We start from the raw sequence: 21713 nt of genomic DNA on the forward strand, positions 1-21713 counted from the left end.
GTTTCCTGCCAGCCGGACGATATAAAGGCTTCAAAAGAAAGGCTGCGTGCGGGATGGAGTGTATGAAGTAAAGCGTTTGCTGGGGACTTTAAAGACAAGTTTGAAGGTAGGAGGGAGAGATGCTAGACCGGAGTTCGGTGCTCCTGTTTGGATCTGAGAGAGCGTAATTGTTTATCGTTTGCTTTCTCCGCGTTGTCTCTCACCGCGCTGTCCATCGAGCTGGCTTTTGACTTAGTTGATGTCTTGTGTGGGGGTTGTGCTACGTGAAGCAGGGAGGGTGCAGGACCCATGATTGGAAACATAGGAGCCAACTTTTCAAAATTATTGGGGTGTGCTAAACCCCAATATTGCACCTTATGCAATACCACTTTAATCCTTATGTCAAAAACGATCTTTCTATAATTGATGACCTAACATATGTTACAATCCAATCTACCACTCAGGAACCTATATGCAATACCATAATGTATTATTCTTTACCATGTATGTACGCACCTTAATGCAATACCATTTGTAATTCTGTTAACCGGAAATGGCAATCGCCACTACGGCAAATGTAAGCCACATTGAGCCTGCAAATTGGTGGGAAAATGTGGGATACAAATGCTATAAATAAATAAATTTTACCCACACCTCGCAACAGGATTGTAAAAAAAATTACAAGAGGACTTTACAAGAATGGGAGACTGGTCATCCAAATGGTAGATTATGTTTAATATCAGTAAGTGCAAAGTGATACATGTGGGAAAAAAGAACCTTTAGATTGTAAGCTCCTTTGAGCAGGGACTGTCCTTCTTTGTTAAACTGTACAGCGCTGCGTACCCCTAGTAGCGCTTTAGAAATGTTAAGTAGTAGTATTAACCTGAACTATAGTTAATGATATGTTGAAACCCTCTGTTCAGTGTTCGGCAGTGGCTAAGAAAGCAAGTAGAATGTTAGATATTATTAGGAAATCAATGGAAAACAAAAACGAGAATGTTATGCCTTTCACTCCATGGTGTGACAGCACCTCGAATACTGTGTGCAATTCTGATCACAACAGCCATAGGCGCCTGGTATAAGAGGCTTGGGGAGGCTAAGCCTCCCCAGCCAGAAGTGCAGCAGAGGCGGGGCGGGTGCAGCTCCTTAACATCTCCGTCCTGGCTCCCCCCCCCCCCCCCGACTGGTGCGCGATGGTCCCGATCTTTACTCCCCCCCCCCCCCCCCGGCCTCCCGACTAGTGCGGTGCCGCTCTCCCCCTCCGCTCCTGTCACGTCGTCTTTCAAAGAGGCTTCCTTCCTGTAGCATCAGCAATGATGTAAGCGCCGCTGCTTTCAGCCTGCCCCGGAAGCCTTCTCTAGACAGCATCCCACCTACGCGGGAAGCTGTTCAGAGAGTGCTTCCAGGGCAGGCTGAAAGCAACGGCGCTTACATCATTGCTGATGCTACAGGAAGGAAGCCTCCTTTAAAGACAACGTGACAGGAGCGGAGGGGGAGAGCGATACGGGTACCGCACTAGTCTGGGGGGGGGGGGAAGCGATGCCAGACAGACCGACCAACCAAAGGGAAAGAGGGGTGGAGAGAGGAGGATGTGAGATGCCACATGTAAGGGGGAGAGGGAGGAAGGAAAGCAATGGTAGGGCATGGAAATGGGAAAGGGGGGGGGTGGAGTAAGAGTGATGGAAGCAAGAAGGGGAGGGAGGAGAAAGGTGGGATGCATGAGGGAGAGGAGAAATGCATGAGGACGCTGGAGGAGAAAGAGAGAAAGTGGAAAAGAGCAGGGAAGAGCCAGAGAGAGATGGGGAGAGAAAGAGGGGCCATGGAAAAGAGCAGGGGAGAGCCAGAGAGAAGATGCTGGATGGAAGAGGGGTACAGAGAAAGAGAGATTAGTGGAAAGAATGCGGGAGAAAGAGGGGACATGGGCAGGAGAGAGAAGCTGCTGGGGAGAAACTGGGGGAGACCCTAGCTGTCAGACGGAGAAATGCTGAATGAAAGGAGGGAGAAAGAGAGAAAAGCTGGAAGGAGGGGGCAGAAAGAGGGAAGACACTGGATGTAAGGGTAGGGAGGGAAAGAGGAAAGACACTGGAAGGATGGGGATAGAGAGGACATGCTGAATGGAAAAGGGTCAAGAGAGAGAACTGTTTAGAAGGAAGGAGATATAGAGGGAGACAATAGATGGAAGGAGAGGGAGACAATAGACGGAAGGATTGGGAGAGGGTAATGGGTAGAAGGATGCAGAGAGAAAGAGGGATGACACTGGATGGAAGGGTAGGAGAGAAAGAGGGAAGGTGCTGGACATGGATGGATGGAGGGGAGGGAAGAGAGGAGAAATCTGGACATGGATGGAGTGGAGGGCAGGGAACAGAGGAGAAATGTTGGACAAGGATGGAGGGAAGGAAAGACAAAGGAAGTACATGCACATGGATGGAGGTGAGGGGAGAAATGCTGGATATGGATGGAGGGGAAATTGCTGAATTTAAGGGCTGGATCGGAACACTTTGAGGGCAGATGCTGAAACTGGAGAAAGGATAGGGACAGGGCTACAGATGGTAGACAGGACGCATAAGGACACACAAGGACGCATAAGGACACAGGAGGATGGTGGACATGGTGAGAGAAAAAATATCAAATGGAAAGAAGACACTGGGACCAAAGCGAATAGAAAAACTAAATAATCAGACAACAAAGGTAAAAAAAAGTATTTTATTCAGAATTTATTAACTGGAATATGTCAGCTTTTGGAAACGTGCATCTGTGATATTTTGCATGTAAGTTTCAATTTTTCTAGTATTGCTGCATGCTGAGTCTGACTTCTTGAGGTAACTTTCCAGTTTTGCCTACATATCTGTTGTGTCATGTGTTTTTCATGTGTAATCAAGGTGCAGTATTCTACTAGTGTGTAGTATTTACAGCCCTTTTTGGTTGTTTTTTTTTTTTGTTTCACTAGGTTTTAGAGCCCGGTGTAATTACAGTGCTGCCTTTCCACGCATAAGGTTGTAGCTCGTCCTGTCCTTGGAATTAGTGCTGTTATGGTTTGCTAAGGTTATGAGTGTGTTTTTGCACAAGTTTGTGTATAGTGTTTTGCAGTGGAGAGATTGTGTATTGGCCTTACTGAGGTGGCACCAAAACATCAGAAAGGGTTTTAGAGCCTACCTCTTGAAGGATCTACATATAGTCGTTAATAAAAGGAGCTCATTGTGAACACTATCCACCCTAAAAGGGTGTTTTGTGGCTCTACATGAGAATTGTGATATTATGATCCCTTGTTTCATATTGTTGACGGTCTGCATTTTCCATATGGGTGGTATATTGGTGTATTAGGGTCTGCCTAGTGTTATGGTACAGTAAAGTTCTGAGTGTGTTTTTGCACAAATTTGTGCATAGTGTTTTACAGTTGAGCGATTGTGGTTAGTATATGCTTTGAGCAACCACTTTATTCTTTGACATATGATACATATCTAATATCTAAATTTAATAAAAGGTATTGTGACTTTTATTTTTATTTATTTTTTCTGTGTGTTATCAGACAATTATGGATTTAAGCTCCACCCCTAACCCCGGCCCCTTTAGCCTCCCCAAACAGTTGGGCCACCGACCGCCTATGACAACAGCTCAAAAAAGATATAGTGGAATTAGAAAAGCAACAAAAATGATGAAGGGGATGGGACGACTTCCCTATGTACATGTATTGCCATACAGGAAAAGACCAAAGGTCCATCAAGCCCAGCATCCTGTTTCCAACAGTGACCAATCCAGGTCACATACCTGGCAAGATCCCCAAAAAAGTACAAAACATTCTATACTGCTTATCCCAAAAATAAATAGTGGCTTTTACCCAAGTCCATTTAATAATGGTCTATGGACTTTTTCTTTAGGAAGCTGTCTTTAAACTCTGCTAAGCTAACCGCCTTTACCACATTCTCCGGCAACGAATTCCAGAGTCAGGTATACATATAAATTAGCACATATGAGTTTATCTTGTTGGGCAGACTGGATGGACCTTACAGGCCTTTTTTTCTGCTGTCACCTACTGTGTTACTAAGAGGAAAGGCTAAAGTGGGTGGGGCTTTTCAGCTTGGAGAAAAGATGGCTGAGGGGAGATATGATAGAGGGTTATAAAATAATGAGTGGAGTGGAACTGGTAAATCGCTTGTTTACTGTTTCCAAAAATACTAGGACTAGGCTCATTTGATAGGATCAGGTTCCCTCAAGTTTTACCATCAAAACAGACAAAATGAAGCTACAAAGTAGTAAACTTAATCAGAGAAAATATTTCTTCACTCATCATGTTCGTTTCTAGAAAATGTAGTAAAAGCAGGTAGCTTAGTGGGCTTTTAAAAAGGTTTGCATAGCTTCCTAAAAGAAAAGCCCCTAAACCATTATTAAAATGGACTTGGGGAAAATCCACTGCTTATTTCTAGGATAAGCAGTATAAAATGTATTGTACTGGTTTGGGATCTTTCCAGGTACTTGTAACCTGGATTGGCCACTGTTGGAAACAGGATGCTGGGCTTGATGGGCCTTCGGTCTGTTCCAGTATGGCAATACTTATGTACTTGTGCACTGTAGTTTCCATACCACCTTTGAATCTGTAAATGTAAGACATTCCTATCCCCAGTAGCTTAAGTTTGCTGTTGTGGTTTTTTTTTAAAGAATTTTCTCTTTTTATGTTAAATCATTTTATTGAGGAATTCAATAAAACAGCCAAGTATGCATTACAAAGTCTCCAGTTTTAACTAGTTGATTCCAAATTCTAGCTTATCTCTTTCCCATCAACCCCCTTAACATTTACTGTTTAACAAAAGATTTTTCCCATTTTATCACTTTGAATATAATTTCATAAAGCATTTTCTGTGTGTGAGGTATGTTCCTACATGCGAAATGGCTTTTATAAAATGTGCAGTTGCTTGAGAATTGTTTTATTCCCATTGGAGATCCTTGTGACAGGACAAGTCACTTAACCCTCTATTGCCCTAGGTACAAACTAAGTATACCCCCAAGATTCTATAAATTATGTGCAAATTTATGTGCACAAATTGGCTAACAAGCAATTAGGAACCAACTATTGGCATTAATTGACAACCATTTGGATTTGCTGCACCTTTTTTGGGGGGGGGGGGGGAGAAGAGAGGTGCTGGACCTATGGGGGGGGAGGAGATGCCAGATTATGGGGTGTTTTGGACATGACATGAAGATATGAGCATTGTATGCTACTTAAGTTTAATACTGGTGGTTCCTGGCTGTTTTGTAACCCCAGAAGCAGGCTTTGTGTGCCGAAATGCCATTGTGCATTGGGTGTGTGAAGTGTATCCAGCGCTGTATGCCCTTTGTTCAGTCTTTTTTTTTTGTTTTTATTATATAAATATTTTTGTTGATTTTTGTGATATTTCACAATATAGAAATTTTCTCTTTTTTAAAATGAGCTTTAGTTAAAATAAGAACATTTTTCATGGTAGGATAGAAATAGGATTAACAGATGATTGAAACACATTTTTAAGGTTGTGGACCTGGGACAGCTATGTGCTGTGGGAGGTCCATTGACCTAAACAACTTTATATGACTAATGGTCTCCCTCCTCTTGTAATATAATGTATGAGCTTGCAATCACGGTCGCCTATTCCTTGAGTTTTACGATTTGACATTTTGTGGATTTTGATGTTTTTGCGCTTTTATATATTTTTTAGACTATGGAGGGGAAGAGGTAGATGCCAGACTGTGTGGAGGGAGAATGAGAGATCCTAGACTGTGGTGGGGGGGGGGGGGGGGAAGAGAGGGATAGAGATGCTGGACCCATAGGGGATGTGGCTACATAAACCCCATGCCATGCTCTTTCTCAGGTTGTCTAGATAGTAAACTGCACATAGAAGGCTTTCATTTCCGGTGCATGTTTTGCCATTTACACAACCCAGGAAGAATCACAGCATCGGGATTTGTGTAGCTGCGTTTCTTGCAGAGGTCTAGAGTGGAGGAGTAGCCTTAATGGTTAGTACAGCAGCCTGAGAACCAGGGGAAATGGGTTTGATTCCCACTGCAGCTCCTTATGACTCTGGACAAATCACTTAACCCTCCATTGCCCCAGGTACAAAATAATTACCTGTATATAATATATGTAAACTGCTTTGATTGTAACCACAAAAAGGTGGTATATCAAATCCCTCTTCCTTTCCCCGGCTGAGTATTGAAGCTGCATTCTTTTTTGTTTTTTTGAGGGGGAAGGATCAAAAATGGAAAAGAACTGTTTATAGATGAAAAGCAATGAGGATTTTTGGTGTTGGTAAAGTGAAGTATTATTCCAAGTTGCCTACCTTCTGATGATACACAAAAATAACTTTAGCAGTTGAGAGAACTTTGAATGATTATATTTTCTCTTTTTTTTTTTTTTTTTTTTTATAAACTGTACTAGACCATATTAAATAGTGGCTGTTAGTCAAATGACATGAGCTTCAGAATTTTTGTTTTTTTTGTTTTCTTTGTATGGTAACTTCCATGGAGAAAAATGTGCTAGTTCTGATCTGCACCTTGTTGGGGGGAGACAGGATTCTTGTGGCTGCAGAACATATTTATATTTAATTCATAAGAACTGCCATACTGTATCGGACAAAAGTATGCAATGTGTCACATGTGACTATTGTCCTTCAGGTGTGTCTTGACTGAAAAAAGGTTGAGAACCGTTGTCCGGTATGATCATCTTTCTCTGAGCACTCTGTTTTGATCAGGACTGTTCCATCCTTTTTGCCCAAGGTGGTCTCTTTTCATCTCAATCAGGCAGTGGTCCTGCTAGCCTTTGAGCAGAGCAATGGTTTCTATCTCCTCCAGCAAGGTCCATAAACTGGATGTGTGGAGGATGGTGTTTAGGCTTTTTGAAGATTACTAATCCCGTTTACAAATCCAATAAGCTCTTCATCCAGTTTCAGGGGCTGTGCAAGGGGGAGTGGCATTCAAAGCCTCCATAGTGTGCTGGATTAAGCTGGCCATTGAGGCAGACTACATGGTGAGGCACATGGTTGTTCTGGTGGGGCTGTAAGCTCCTTCGACCCGGGCCCAGGCAGCATCCTAGGAAGAGTCTCAGGCTGTTCCACCAGAAGATAATTTACCAAGTGGCAACCTGGTCACTGTTCAATTTCTTCAAAAATTCCTTCAAAAAACATTACAGATAGACATCTTGACCAAAAAGGATGCAGCTTTTGGTGGGGCAGTTGTTTTAAGGGGTCCTTTTACTAAGCTGTGGTAAAATGGGGCCTGCACTAGCGTCATTACATTTTTTTAATGTGCATTGAGGCCCCTTTTTACCGCAGCGGGTAAAAGGCTGTCTTTTTTTTTTTTTTCTGGAAAAGAAATGGCCAAGTGGTAAGTGAACCAGTTGCCACAAGGCCATTTTGGGGGGGGGGGGGGGGGGGGGGGGATAGCACTTAAGCCACCCGTTGAGGTGGTGGTAAAGGCTCCCATGCTAACCGAGTGGTAACTTGGGTAAGCACCGGTGCTACAAAAATATTTTTATTTTTTTAGCACTGGAAGTGCTGCGCACTGAGTGTGAGAACTGCCAGGCTCTTGCGGTAGCCCAGCAATAGTTCCGGATTGGCACATGCTAACCCATTAGTAAAAGGGCCCCTAAGGAACTGTTCTTATACCTCCCTTTGGAGTGGACTTGTCTAGTGGGGCAATGAGGAACATGACATTTTATTCATACCTGTCAATTTCTTTTCTTTGTCTTACTAGATCAGTCCAGGACCCACAGTGGAAGAATTCAGCATTAGGGATTATGTAGGGTTTTCGTTCTGTTCCTTCCTCGCTTGGAGCAGGGGAGTATGGTAATTATGTTAGTTCTTCAGAGATTTTCCCTATGGAGAGAGTTTTTTTTTTTTTTTTTTTGGTTTGGATCCTATACTGTGAGAAAAACAAGGTGCTCTTGTTGAAAGATTTTATGGAGGGATGGGGACAAACTTTGTCCCTGTGTCATTTTCTACTTTGAAGCCTGTTAACACACTGGACTGTTTTGAGTGATGCAGACGATGGTATTTTTATTTTTTGGAAAAACAAGCAAACATACTGGCCACAACTAGCAAAATTTGCATGGGGGAATCCTGTACATTCCTGCTAGTATCACATCTTCTAAGAAATCTTCTGTTGGAGAAAGGACTGTGGAAGACAGGAGAGCTAAACTGAATCCTGAGATTGTTGATAACTTACTCATAACAGTTCTTCATAAGGCATATTTCTTCCCTGCTAGAGCATACAGAGCAGGTTGTATTTTGTACCCCTAGACATTTTAATAGGGTGGATTAGGATTCCTTGGGGTTGTAGAAGTCAGCTATTGTTGGGGTTGGAAGGGTAGAGGGTGGTGGTGATGGGGGGGATATTATATTCTCTCGTTGTAATATTTTCTCTTTTGTGATTTATAAAATTACAGTTGCACAGCATATTGTTCCTTTTTATACTTTAATAAAATGATTTAAATATAAAATCATAAGTGTCGAGGCTTCTGCAGATGAGGACAGAGCCCACGGGGATGGGGACAGAGACGGGACACAGACAAACTTTGTCCCTGTGCATTCTGTAGCTTGGATGACAATGTCCTCCTCTTCCTCCAGGTCTAGCCTAACTATAATTAACAACAGAAACCCACCTCCCTAATATGTGCATTTCTATTGTGTTCTTTTTCCCTATTAATGCATTACTTTGACTAATTTTTAAAACCAAAAGAGAATTGATCCTAGACTATCCCAACCAAGGGGCCCTTTTACTAACCTATGCTAAAAAGTGGCCTCTGCTACATGGATTTCCCGCATGCTGAGTCCACTTTTAGTGCAGCTGTAAAATGGCTGCAATTTCTTTTTGTCCATTAATGGCCACGTGCTAATTTCCCAAGTAGCATAGGAGCCCTTACCACCACCTATTTTGTAGGTAGTAGAGGCTCTGGCGCTAATCAATCAGTGTGCACTAATGCCCACATGCTGAGGTTTAGAGCAGGACACACCTACTCTGTGCCTCCAAACACGCGCCTTCCCCCCTCCCCACATCCTAAAAAAAAATCTTTTTTTATGGTGTGGGAAGCATGCATCAATTACAAAACTACCACAGGATGCCTGATCACATCCTGTGGTAGTGCCTTTTTAACCTGTGGTAAGCACAAGCTAGTTAACACACCTTAGTAAAAGGACCCCCAAGTGTCTACTTTCATTCACTCTATCACACTATCAAATTCTCTCATTTCCTGTATTACCGTTTTTCTGTAGTAGTTTAATTTTTTTTGTTTGTTACATTTGTACCCCGCGCTTTCCCACTCATGACAGGCTCAATGCTGCTTACATGGGGCAATGGAGGGTTAAGTGATTTGCCCAGAGTCGCAAGGAGCTGCTTGTGCCTGAAGTGGGAATTGAACTCAGTTCCTCAGTTCCCCAGGACCAAAGTCCACCACCCTAACCACTAGGCCACTCCTCCACTAATAAGTTCTAAAAAGTTTACTAGGTGTCACCAGAAGTCTGTCGCCATTAATCTCTTCCTTTTATGCTCTTCCCCCCCCCCCCCCCCGACATTTACTTTTTATTGGGTTTATTTCTCTTATTAGCCACAGCAATCAGCTTTAAAACTGCTTCCTCTCTATCAATTCAAGTGACAGAAGGTAAATACTAATCTCAGGTAATTTTATTCAATCTGAGTCTGACAATTTTATTACTACTCTTGTCTGTCAGGCTTCCTGAAGCTGCAGGAACTTTACTTCAAAGAATAATGACTTAAGGAATGCAATGTACTATTCCTATTTTATTTTTATACTATTTCCCTTCACATCAATTAATTAGAGCACGGAGACACTTGCAACACTGACACCTATGAGAGAACTGACACTTGCTGGGTCAGTTTTAATATAACCTACAAACTTTGTCATAACTTCTCCACTACTCTCTCCTACTTCCACTCACATTCCTATTTAAACTTTCAATTTTTATCACTTACACAGACATTCAGATACTCACACCCTCTCAGGCAAATAGCCAGTTAGCACCTTACCTCTTACCTTATGTCGGCTCAAGGCTTGTCACAAGCTCCTTCCATCTCCTCTTTGTGCCTAGCATGCTAGCCTCTCGACTCTGTCTTCCACATTTCCAATGCATGACCACTTTCCCTTTCGGCTTACATACCCAATCCACACCTTACATCACTGACCCTCCTGAACCCTAAACTAAACCTTGAATGCAGCTAACAGAACTCTGGAAACGGTCCGCCTGTATAAAACCAGTCCACAGACTTTCTTTCTACAGCTGCCAATCCTGCTCATTTCCAGGCTTGTGCAAGTTTCCACGTGTGCTCAAACAGACCTGAGGCCTTAAGCAACTGGCAGTTGAGGCTCCACAGTGTGTGGACTCCCACCAGTTAAACTTCTCTTCAGATTGCCCTCTAAGAGCTTGTCCAGAATCTGCTGCCTCTGTTCATCTGGTCCCTACCTGTGACCACAGCAAAATCACATACATGTGCGTTCACGTATGTGAATCACTTCTGGGTTCATGGAGATGGCTCCAGTGCCAGCATCACGCATTTGCATTTCTAATTTTCAGAATAGGTTTGTCAAGACAGAAAGTTCCACAAGTGCGAGTTTTCCTAGGGTATGCGATATATAAGTATTGCCACACTGGGACAGACCAAAGCTCCATCAAGCCCAGCATCCTGTTTCCAATAGTGGCCAATCTAGGTCACAAATACCTGGCAAAATCCCAAAAAAGCTCAATACATTTTATGCTGTTTATCCCAGAAATGAGAAGTTGATTTTCCCCAAGTCATTTTAATAATGATTTATGGACTTTTCCTTTAGGAAGCCGTCCAGACCCTTTTTTAAACCCCGCTAAGCTATCCGCCTTTACCACATTCTCTGGCAACGAATTCCAAAGTTTAATTACACGTTGAGTGAAAAAATGTTCTCAGATTTGTATTAAATTCACTACTTTGTAGCTTCATCGCATGCCCCCTAGTCCTAGTATTTTTGGAAAGAGTAGACAAACGATTCACGTCTACCTGTTCCACTCTACTCATCATTTTATAGACTTCTATCATATCTCCCCTCAGTTGTCTCTTCTCCAAGCTGAATTTTCAGTCAGAAGTGCAGGAGTTGTTGGTGGAAAGTTGCCAGATTGAGGAAACAATGCTTACTTTGCTTCACACATCCTCCTCCACCGGTGTACCACCTTCCCCTTCAATAATTCAGCACAGGCTCACTTGGGAAGAATACATACTTGTAATAGGTCTCTGCTGCACTCTAATGTAGGTCAATAGCATAATTAAATAACTACTTCTGGAGGTTACAGGTATGGTGGGAGTGGAGATGAAGGAGATTACTTGCAGGGATGGCTGAGGATAGAATGGATCTTAGTGGGAATGGGCAGGTATGGGTTAAATTCCAGTGGTGTGCCTCGACAATTTTTGGTGCTTTGTAAGTGTGCCATGAGATTAAAAAGTTTGAAGATCCCCCTCCGAAGGGACACCACCTTGTAAGTGGTGGAGGGGCTTCCGTGTTTCAATGACTCAGAGGGCTATGCTGAAGGGTTACCCATATCAGACAGGCCTCTGAGGAGAAACCAGACAAAGAGTATCCCAAATTAGGGAGAGGGGAAAGATGGTGACCTGAAGCTCGTACACTCAACGGCCCAGCTGTCCTCTGAAGTTCAGTTTTTGTTCACTTGAAATTTCCTCTCTGCATCGCAGTTGTCTTAACAGAGGAAGGGGACAATGGGGGGTCAGCCGCCGATGACCAGCGTTTTGTCCCCTGTGCAGCAAGTGTGGGACCGCTGTGTGACGAGCTGCCCATAGATGACTGGGTTGATGAGTCCTTTGATTAGCACTGACGAAGGAGCATCGATGGTCTTGGACCGGGAAACAACTTCATCGCTCAAAAATCATTTAGCCACCATGCCCAAAGGAGTGGAGGAGTGAGTCAGGAGTGTATGATGAAACAGAAGTCGTTTACAGCTGAACCCTTAAGAGTTATCAGCTTGGAGTTTTTGGCTCCCGAGAAGGTTACATTGAATGTCATCTGGAGGGTGCTCCAGGACCTGACGGTGGTAGAGAATGACTTTCCTTCAGATAGTCTTGTTCTCCGAGGACAAGCAGGCTGCTTGTTCTCACTGATGGGTGACGTCCACGGCAGCCCCTCCAATCGGAAACTTCACTAGCAAAGGCCTTTGCTAGTCCTCGCGCGCCCATGCGCACCGCGCATGCGCGGCCGTCTTCCCGCCCGAACCGGCTCGTGTTCGTCAGTCTTCTTTTGTCCGCGCTCGGTACGGTCGTGTTTTCGCCGTGTTGGGCCCCGCAAAGTCGACCTCGCGCGTTCGTCGTGTTGTTTCAAAAAAAAAAAAAAAAAAAAACCATTCTGTGTGGAAAAAGACTCTTTGGTCTTTTTTCCCCCCGCTATTTTCAGCTTTTTCGCCCGGTAAGTTTTCTTTCGTCGTCGGGGTAGGCCGCTTTTAGGCCTCGGGTCGAAGTTTTCTTCCCCTTGTTTTTCGGGTGCCTTTTCCGCCATTTCGACTTTTGATCTCGCCGGCGTGATTTTTCCGCCCATGACATCGAAGTCTCCCAGCGGCTTCAAGAAGTGCACCCAGTGCGCCCGGGTCATCTCACTCACTGACAGGCACGCGTCGTGTCTTCAGTGCTTGGGGGCTGGGCACCGCCCGCAGGCCTATAGTCTGTGTTCCCTTTTGCAAAAGCGGACTCAGGTAGCGAGATTGGCCCAGTGGAATGTTTTGTTCTCAGGCTCTGCATCGGCACCGGGGGTATCGGGTGCATCGACGTCTTCAGCGTCCAGAACTTCATCCTCGGCCGCGAGTGCATCGAGGCATCGGCCCTCTGCATCGGCGCTGAGACATCGGACAGCTGCATCGACGTCGGTGGTACCGGGACCTCGTCGGCTGATGTCGTCGGACGGTGGTGCTTCGTCTGGAGTGCAGGTGAGGGCTGTCCATTCCCCTGCTGGTGGCGGTGAGCCTTCGGGTGGGTCTCCCCCTACCCTGAGGGCTCCTGCGGTACAGCCCCCCCAAGACCGACCTCCTTCGGCTTCGGCCCCGAGGAAGCGACGGCTGGATTCTGCGTCCTCCTCGTCGGTGCCGGGAAGCTCCGGTGACATGCTTCGTTCCAAGAAGTCGAAGAAGCATCGTCATCGGTCTCCTTCCCGTGTCGGCACCGAGAGCTCTGGGTCGCCGAGGGAGTCGGCACCCAGCAGGCATCGGCACCGAGAGGACCGCTCACCCTCTGTTCAGGAGGTGTCGATGCGCTCCACTCTGGACAGCCCGGAACAGCCTCCACGCCCGGAACAGGTTCTGACGTCGACGCCTGCATCGACCTCCATGCCTTTCTCTGCAGCCGCTCTGAACGAGAGCCTCCGGGCCGTTCTCCCAGAGATTCTGGGAGAGCTGTTGCGCCCTAACCCTCCGGTACCGGCGGTGCTTGCGCCACCGGTACCGTCGAGCGTGGTGCCGGCTGGCCCATCGCCCGAGGTGAGGTCTCCGGCGTCGGTGCCGCGTGCGGTACCGGCTGCCGTCGCCTCCCAGGAGGGCTCCCCGACTACGTCGGCGGAGGGAGCTTCGCCGATGCAGGCGAGGGAGTCTACCTCTCGACGCCCCCATCGTGGACGTGGCTCCACAGAGTCGAGTCGGGCGAGGTTGCAGACACAGGTCCGTGAACTTGTGTCTGACACCGAGGGTGAGGCCTCGTGGGAGGAGGAAGAAGACCCCAGATATTTCTCTGACGAGGAGTCTGAAGGTCTTCCTTCCGATCCCACTCCCTCTCCTGAGAGACAGCTTTCTCCTCCCGAGAGTCTGTCTTTTGCTTCCTTTGTCCGGGAGATGTCTACGGCCATCCCCTTCCCGGTGGTTGTGGAGGACGAGCCCAGGGCTGAAATGTTTGAGCTCCTGGACTATCCTTCTCCACCTAAGGAAACGTCCACTGTACCCATGCACCATGTCCTAAAAAAGACATTGCTGGCGAACTGGACCAAGCCTCTAACTAATCCCCACATTCCCAAGAAGATCGAGTCCCAGTACCGGATCCATGGGGACCCAGAGCTGATGCGCACTCAGTTGCCTCATGACTCTGGAGTTGTGGATTTGGCCCTAAAGAAGGCTAAGAGTTCTAGAGAGCATGCTTCGGCGCCCCCGGGCAAAGACTCTAGAACCTTAGACTCCTTTGGGAGGAAGGCCTACCATTCCTCTATGCTCGTGGCCAAAATTCAGTCCTACCAGCTCTACACGAGCATACACATGCGGAACAATGTGCAGCAGTTGGCGGGCTTGGTTGATGCGCTCCCCCCTGAGCAAGCCAAGCCTTTTCAGGAGGTGGTCAGGCAGCTGAAGGCGTGCAGAAAATTCCTGGCCAGAGGGGTGTATGACACCTTTGATGTTGCGTCCAGGGCCGCTGCTCAAGGTGTGGTGATGCGCAGGCTTTCATGGCTGCGTGCCTCCGACCTGGAGAATAGAATCCAGCAGCGGATTGCGGACTCGCCTTGCCGTGCGGATAATATTTTTGGAGAGAAAGTCGAACAGGTGGTAGAGCAGCTCCACCAGCGGGACACCGCATTCGACAAGTTCTCCCGCCGGCAGCCTTCAGCCTCTACCTCTACAGGTAGAAGATTTTTTGGGGGAAGGAAGACTGTTCCCTACTCTTCTGGCAAGCGTAGGTACAATCCTCCTTCTCGTCAGCCTGCGGCCCAGGCTAAGCCCCAGCGCGCTCGCTCTCGTCAGCAGCGTGCGCCTCAGTAAGGCCCCTCGGCTCCCCAGCAAAAGCAAGGGACAAGCTTTTGACTGGCTCCAGCAGAGCATAGCCGACATCCAAGTGTCAGTGCCGGGCGACCTGCCAGTCGGAGGGAGGTTGAAAGCTTTTCACCAAAGGTGGCCTCTCATAACCTCCGATCAGTGGGTTCTCCAAATAGTCCGGCAAGGATACACCCTCAATTTGGCCTCAAAACCTCCAAATTGTCCACCGGGAGCTCAGTCTTACAGCTTCCAGCACAAGCAGGTACTTGCAGAGGAACTCTCCGCCCTTCTCAGCGCCAATGCGGTCGAGCCCGTGCCATCCAGGCAAGAAGGGCTGGGATTCTATTCCAGGTACTTCCTTGTGGAAAAGAAAACAGGGGGGATGCGTCCCATCCTAGACCTAAGGGCCCTGAACAAATATCTGGTCAAAGAAAAGTTCAGGATGCTTTCCCTGGGCACCCTTCTTCCCATGATTCAGGAAAACGATTGGCTATGCTCTCTGGACTTGAAGGATGCCTACACACACATCCCGATACTGCCAGCTCACAGGCAGTATCTACGATTTCAGCTGGGCACACGTCACTTCCAGTACTGTGTGCTACCCTTTGGGCTCGCCTCTGCGCCCAGAGTGTTCACAAAGTGCTTGGCTGTAGTAGCAGCGGCACTTCGCAGGCTGGGGGTGCACGTGTTCCCATATCTCGACGATTGGCTGGTGAAGAACACATCCGAGGCAGGAGCCCTGCAGTCCATGCAGATGACTATTCGCCTCCTGGAGCTACTGGGGTTTGTGATAAATTATCCAAAGTCCCATCTTCTCCCAGTGCAGAGACTCGAATTCATAGGAGCTCTGCTGGATTCCCGGACGGCTCGCGCCTATCTCCCAGAGACGAGAGCCAACAATTTGTTGTCCCTCGTCTCGCGGGTGCGAGCGTCCCAGCAGATCACAGCTCGGCAGATGTTGAGATTGCTAGGCCATATGGCCTCCACAGTTCATGTGACTCCCATGGCCCGCCTTCACATGAGATCTGCTCAATGGACCCTAGCTTCCCAGTGGTTTCAGGCTGCTGGGGATCTAGAAGACGTGATCCACCTGTCCACGAGTTTTCTCAAATCCCTGTATTGGTGGACGATTTGGTCCAATTTGACTCTGGGACGTCCTTTCCAAATTCCTCAGCCAGAAAAAGTGCTGACCACGGATGCGTCTCTCCTGGGGTGGGGAGCTCATGTCGATGGGCTTCACACCCAAGGAAGCTGGTCCCTCCAGGAACGCGATCTGCAGATCAATCTTCTGGAGTTGCGAGCGATCTGGAACGCTCTGAAGGCTTTCAGAGATCGGCTGTCCCACCAAATTATCCAAATTCAGACAGACAACCAGGTTGCCATGTACTACGTCAACAAGCAGGGGGGCACCGGATCTCGCCCCCTGTGTCAGGAAGCCGTCAGCATGTGGCTCTGGGCTCGCCGTCACGGCATGGTGCTCCAAGCCACATATCTGGCAGGCGTAAACAACAGTCTGGCCGACAGGTTGAGCAGGATTATGCAACCTCACGAGTGGTCGCTCAATTCCCGTGTAGTGCGACAGATCTTCCAGGTGTGGGGCACCCCCTTGGTAGACCTCTTCGCATCTCGAGCCAACCACAAAGTCCCTCAGTTCTGTTCCAGGCTTCAGGCCCACGGCAGACTGGCATCGGATGCCTTCCTCCTGGATTGGGGGGAGGGTCTGCTGTATGCTTATCCTCCCATACCTCTGGTGGGGAAGACTTTGTTGAAACTCAAGCAAGACCGAGGCACCATGATTCTGATTGCTCCTTTTTGGCCGCGTCAGATCTGGTTCCCTCTTCTTCTGGAGTTGTCCTCCGAAGAACCGTGGAGATTGGAGTGTTTTCCGACCCTCATCATGCAGGACGAAGGGGCGCTTCTGCATACCAACCTCCGGTCCCTGGCTCTCACGGCCTGGATGTTGAGAGCATAGACTTTGCCTCTTTGGGTCTGTCAGAGGGTGTCTCCCGCATCTTGCTTGCTTCCAGGAAATATTCCACTAAGAGGAGTTACTTCTTTCTGTGGAGGAGGTTTGCCGTCTGCTGTGACAGCAAGGCCCTAGCTCCTCGCTCTTGTCCTACACAGACCCTGCTTGAATACCTTCTGCACTTGTCTGAGTCTGGTCTCAAGACCAACTCTGTAAGGGTTCACCTTAGTGCAATCAGTGCATACCATTACCGTGTGGAAGGTAAGCCGATCTCAGGACAGCCTTTAGTTGTTCGCTTCATGAGAGGTTTGCTTTTGTCAACGCCCCCTGTCAAGCCTCCTACAGTATCATGGGATCTCAATGTCGTTCTCACCCAGCTGATGAAACCTCCTTTTGAGCCACTGAATTCCTGCCATCTGAAGTACTTGACCTGGAAGGTCATTTTCTTGGTGGCAGTTACTTCAGCTCGTAGAGTCAGTGAGCTTCAGGCCCCTTACACCAAATTTCATCATAACAGAGTAGTCCTCCGCACTCACCCTAAGTTCTTGCCGAAGGTTGTGTCGGAGTTCCATCTGAACCAGTCAATTGTCTTGCCAACATTCTTTCCCCGTCCTCATTCCTGCCCTGCTGAACATCAGCTGCACACATTGGACTGCAAGAGAGCATTGGCCTTCTACTTGGAGCGGACACAGCCCAACAGACAGTCCGCCCAATTGTTTGTTTCTTTTGATCCCAATAGGAGGGGAGTGGCTGTGGGGAAACGCACCATATCCAATTGGCTAGCAGATTGCATTTCCTTCACTTACGCCCAGGCTGGGCTGGCTCGAGGGTCATGTCACGGCTCATAATGTTAGAGCCATGGCAGCGTCGGTAGCCCACTTGAAGTCAGCCACCATTGAAGAGATCTGCAAAGCTGCGACATGGTCATCTGTCCACACATTCACATCTCGTTACTGCCTGCAGCAGGATACCCGACGCGACAGTCGGTTCGGGCAGTCAGTTCTTCAGAACCTGTTTGGGCTTTAGGATCCAACTCCACCCCCCGAGGGCCCTATTTGTTCTGTTCCAGGCTGCACTCTCAGTTAGTTGGTAAATTTTTTAGGTCAATCTCAGTTATGTCCTCACCGTTGCGAGGCCCAATTGACCATGGTTGTTGTTGTTTTGAGTGAGCCTGGGGGCTAGGGATACCCCATCAGTGAGAACAAGCAGCCTGCTTGTCCTCGGAGAAAGCGAATGCTACATACCTGTAGAAGGTATTCTCCGAGGACAGCAGGCTGATTGTTCTCACAAACCCGCCCACCTCCCCTTTGGAGTTGTGTCTTCCCTTGTCTTTGTCTTGCTACATACGGGACTGACGAACACGAGCCGGTTCGGGCTGGAAGACGGCCGCGCATGCGCGGTGCGCGCGAGGACTAGCAAAGGCCTTTGCTAGTGAAGTTTCCGATTGGAGGGGCTGCCGTGGACGTCACCCATCAGTGAGAACAATCAGCCTGCTGTCCTCGGAGAATACCTTCTACAGGTATGTAGCATTCGCTTTAATGAGCCACATGGATAATCTAATCGAATCCTTTGAGAATATACAGCAAATGAAGTTCTACTGAAGTAGGAAACGGTTAAGATTTGAAAATGATAAAAGACCAGAAAAATTTGAACAAAATTAATATTGTTACAGATGATTAATATTGAGATTGTTGTTTTCCCAGAGTTCTGGGTATGACTCCTAATGTTTTTTTTCCTCTGAAATGATTCCTCTTAATATATTAATTCAAAAGGAGTGAAGCCTCTGAAACTGGGATTACTTTAATCAGCGGGAATTGGATTGGAGATTCAAGGGTTTGTATTGTTAAACAATTTCTGGTTTTAAAAGGGGAAAAAAATGAAATCAGGTGTATTACTTTCACTAATATTGGACAATAAGTATGTCTCCAATGAAATTGATGGACTATGCACCGTTATGGTCTTGAAGAAACCAACCAGATGATCAATGTGGAATAATGATTTAGATAAATAATAACTGGGGATAATCGGATTAATACCACGTTTTCTTTGTTTGCTGTTGTTTAAATTGATCTCCTTGTCTTGTTTCACTCTCCCTATTTATTTTGTGGTCTAAGAAAGATTGTATAAAATCCATTTATCTTGTTTCTTCTAATATTGTTTTAATGTACAATCATCTCTGTTTTACTGTTTTGCAAGTGATCCTTGTAAAATGAAAAAATTATAAATACATTATTTAAAAAAAAAAGTTTGAAGATCATTGGTTAGCCCCAGGCAGGTGCCTAGGCGTTGTGACAAAACCCAAAACAGAATGTAAACTAATACAAATTTGGAAAAGGCCATGGTAGCACTTCATTTTGAGGAGTCCTTTTCATGCAGTATATCTTCAACATTTATCAAAATATAATAAAAATGTAGCAAAAGTGATTTTCAGTTTTCATATAGATAAGCTATAATAGCCAACTTAGTCATAAGCGAGGCATTTAATAGTCATTTGTCTAGTTAATTAGAAACCCAGCAGTGTTTATACTTGGAACTATTGCTATTATTTTTGCTGTCTGAATTTTAACATTCCTTTTCTTCTCGTTTCTAGGATGAGCTGTGAAGCACTGGAAGTGATGGACTAGGACAGAAGTAAAACAAATCATGTTGCTCTTGCTCAGATCAGCGCATCCCTTGGAAGATAGGCCAATGTGGTGAATTTGGCCAGAGAGCAAAACTAGCAGATATGCCAGGAAAGGGTGGGGGGAGAAACTTGGTGAAAAGATAAGCATTGTGAAAGTGATGAATAGTCATGAATGCCAACACAGTCAGAAGTGGACAGTGTATTTTTTTTACATTTATTTTATATTTATGCAATTTATAAGTATACATAATAAAGAAAAATATATCAAGCCCACAATAGGCTACTGAAAAGGACAGAAAATTGAGAAGAAATAAGTCAACCATAAACCTAATAAAAACTAGCAAAAAAGCACTGTGTTCCAGGAGCATTTAGATTTATATCAGATACAAATTTTAACCAGGATCTTCACTTGAATCTCCCAAAGCTGTCTTACTATTAATAAAGTTAACTTTGGAAGTTTGAAAATAAATATATACCTCATAGACTGATATTGGACTACACATTTGCTATCCATTTCCTCTTCTCCTTATTGTATTTACAATTGTCCACTGCTCTGAAAGTTTGTTCTTGTGTAGTGTATTAAGACATTAATAAACTTGAAACTTCCTTAGTGTCCCTCCGGACCAGCCCAGGATTGGACTGATGGGGTTGTGCATACCTTCCAGCAGGTAAAGACTGACAAACATCTGACTCTAGAGAGCCAATACAAGCCCTGGCCATGTGACCCTAGCCTCAGTATTCTCAGTCTCCAGCAGGTGGTGGGAGGTGAGCCCATTAGTCTCTCTCTCTCTTTCTTTAATATTAATAATAATTCAAAATAAATTATATATTACCTTCTGTACCTGGGGAATCTAATTGTAGAGGCTAGGTAGATAAGATTCTTCTTCTCCAGGCTCTGGGGTGTTAACATTCTTCTGATCCTCTTTTTGTCTTTCTAATTCTTGCAGTCTTGTGCATACAACCTATTCAGATCTTTTGCCTAGTCTGTTGTTGTTGGACTTCCTCTTAGTGCTAACCATTATTAGGAAAGAAGGCAAGATTTGGTTGATGAATATTCTGAATTGTTGCAGGTGAACTCTGTAACTGGAAGTAACTGTGTTCGGTCATTTTGGTGATAGTCACAGAATCAGTGGTGATATTGTTGCTGGGTCTGGTCCACTAATTTTCTCTGACCATTGGATCAAAGATGATAGGCTGGACAAATAGACCTGAATATCTAGAGGACCTTGGTTGCCTCTATCTAAAATTGTGCTGTTGTGTCTGGGGTGGGGTTTTATATTGTGGGGATAGGAACTCTTAGGAGGGGGATCAGAATTCCAGGTGGAGGTTGGGAAGGGGAGCAGACCTGTATAGACACGCTAATGTACTGCTGATAGCACCACTGTACCTACTGCCTCCTCTTGAGATGCTGATAAGTGCGGCAACAATATCAACAGTCATGACAGCTAGTCCATGGTAAAGACCTACACACCAGTTGTTACAACAGTTTTGACCAAAATGAACATCTATGTCACAACATAGACACTTATGTGATATTAACTGAATGTTTATTTACCTATTTTTTCCATATCCATATATTGGACATTTTTCTTTCTAAAATGGACATCCATTTTGCCATGTATTTTAGTACAGACTTTATGCTGGCAGATCCTGTTCTAAAATACTAGCAGATGCCCCAACCTGGATGTCTCAGTCCCAATCTGTATGTCTATTCTAAAATGTTACTCATAGTTTCACAAGAATAGTGTGGGAGTTTTTTTGGCAGTTTAGCTCAAATTCATTGAGAGTCACATAGTCCTGAAGGAAAACAGAGCAGTTGTTTTCGAAACAGTGCCAGCAGAAAGCCTTTGGACAAGGTGAGGAAAAGTATATATTGAGAGTTAAGGAGTCACACTTGAGGTCTGTGGAGGCCCCCGAGCCTTGCAATGAAGAACACTGGCTTACATGGTGTGGTCAGAGACAGGAAAAGAAATGCCTCAAGAACTTTCTAATATCTTTTTCAGGCACAAATTTTGCATGATGTAATATATTCCTTTAGATCCTGGGCCTACCTTGACTACCTGAAGCCCAGGCCAACTAATTCTCTGGTCCTGTGGATGCCAGGATGATTAGCAAATAGAGTGTCTCCTTATCAAACACCTCACAGTACTTTTGAGTATTTCTTGGGTAAATGTACAGTTTCTTCTTTAGTTTTCAATCAGTAATAGCTTCCCAAAGCACTCTCTTATGGATCACTTTCCTTCAGTTCTATATCAAGCATACCACTCTGTTGGCAGAATACAGAAGGGAAAGCTAACTGACATGTTTTCCACTGGACATAAGGCTTTATGCCATTCTAGCCAAGGTAAACCCAGAATGATGGCAAAATATAGGTATGAATCAGGTTGAAACTCAGTACTTCCTGAGGATCATAAAC

At 45.8% G+C, this 21713-nt stretch overlaps 1 protein-coding gene and 1 long non-coding RNA gene across 4 annotated transcripts in view; one reads left to right on the top strand and one right to left on the bottom strand.

The window, feature by feature from the left end:
- Positions 1-485, bottom strand: part of LOC115465758 (cytochrome c oxidase assembly protein COX20, mitochondrial) — a 34016-nt gene extending 33531 nt beyond the window's left edge. For both annotated transcript variants that reach the window (XM_030196463.1, XM_030196465.1), the window contains exon 1: positions 481-485. In XM_030196463.1, coding sequence (XP_030052323.1) covers positions 481-483 — 3 coding nt within the window. In that variant the 5' untranslated portion in view covers positions 484-485. The remainder of the gene's footprint in view (positions 1-480) is intronic.
- LOC115465759 lies at positions 19-19785 on the top strand. Of its 2 annotated transcripts, XR_003941455.1 has the most exons (3): positions 19-106; positions 7696-7787; positions 19265-19785. It is a non-coding gene; the product is annotated as an uncharacterized LOC115465759 (long non-coding RNA). The 2 variants fall into 2 exon arrangements; XR_003941454.1 differs by lacking the exon at positions 7696-7787.
- Positions 19786-21713: the final 1928 nt, after the last annotated feature.

Source organism: Microcaecilia unicolor, chromosome 3 (genome assembly GCF_901765095.1).
Source record: "Microcaecilia unicolor chromosome 3, aMicUni1.1, whole genome shotgun sequence".
Lineage (NCBI taxonomy): Eukaryota > Metazoa > Chordata > Amphibia > Gymnophiona > Siphonopidae > Microcaecilia > Microcaecilia unicolor.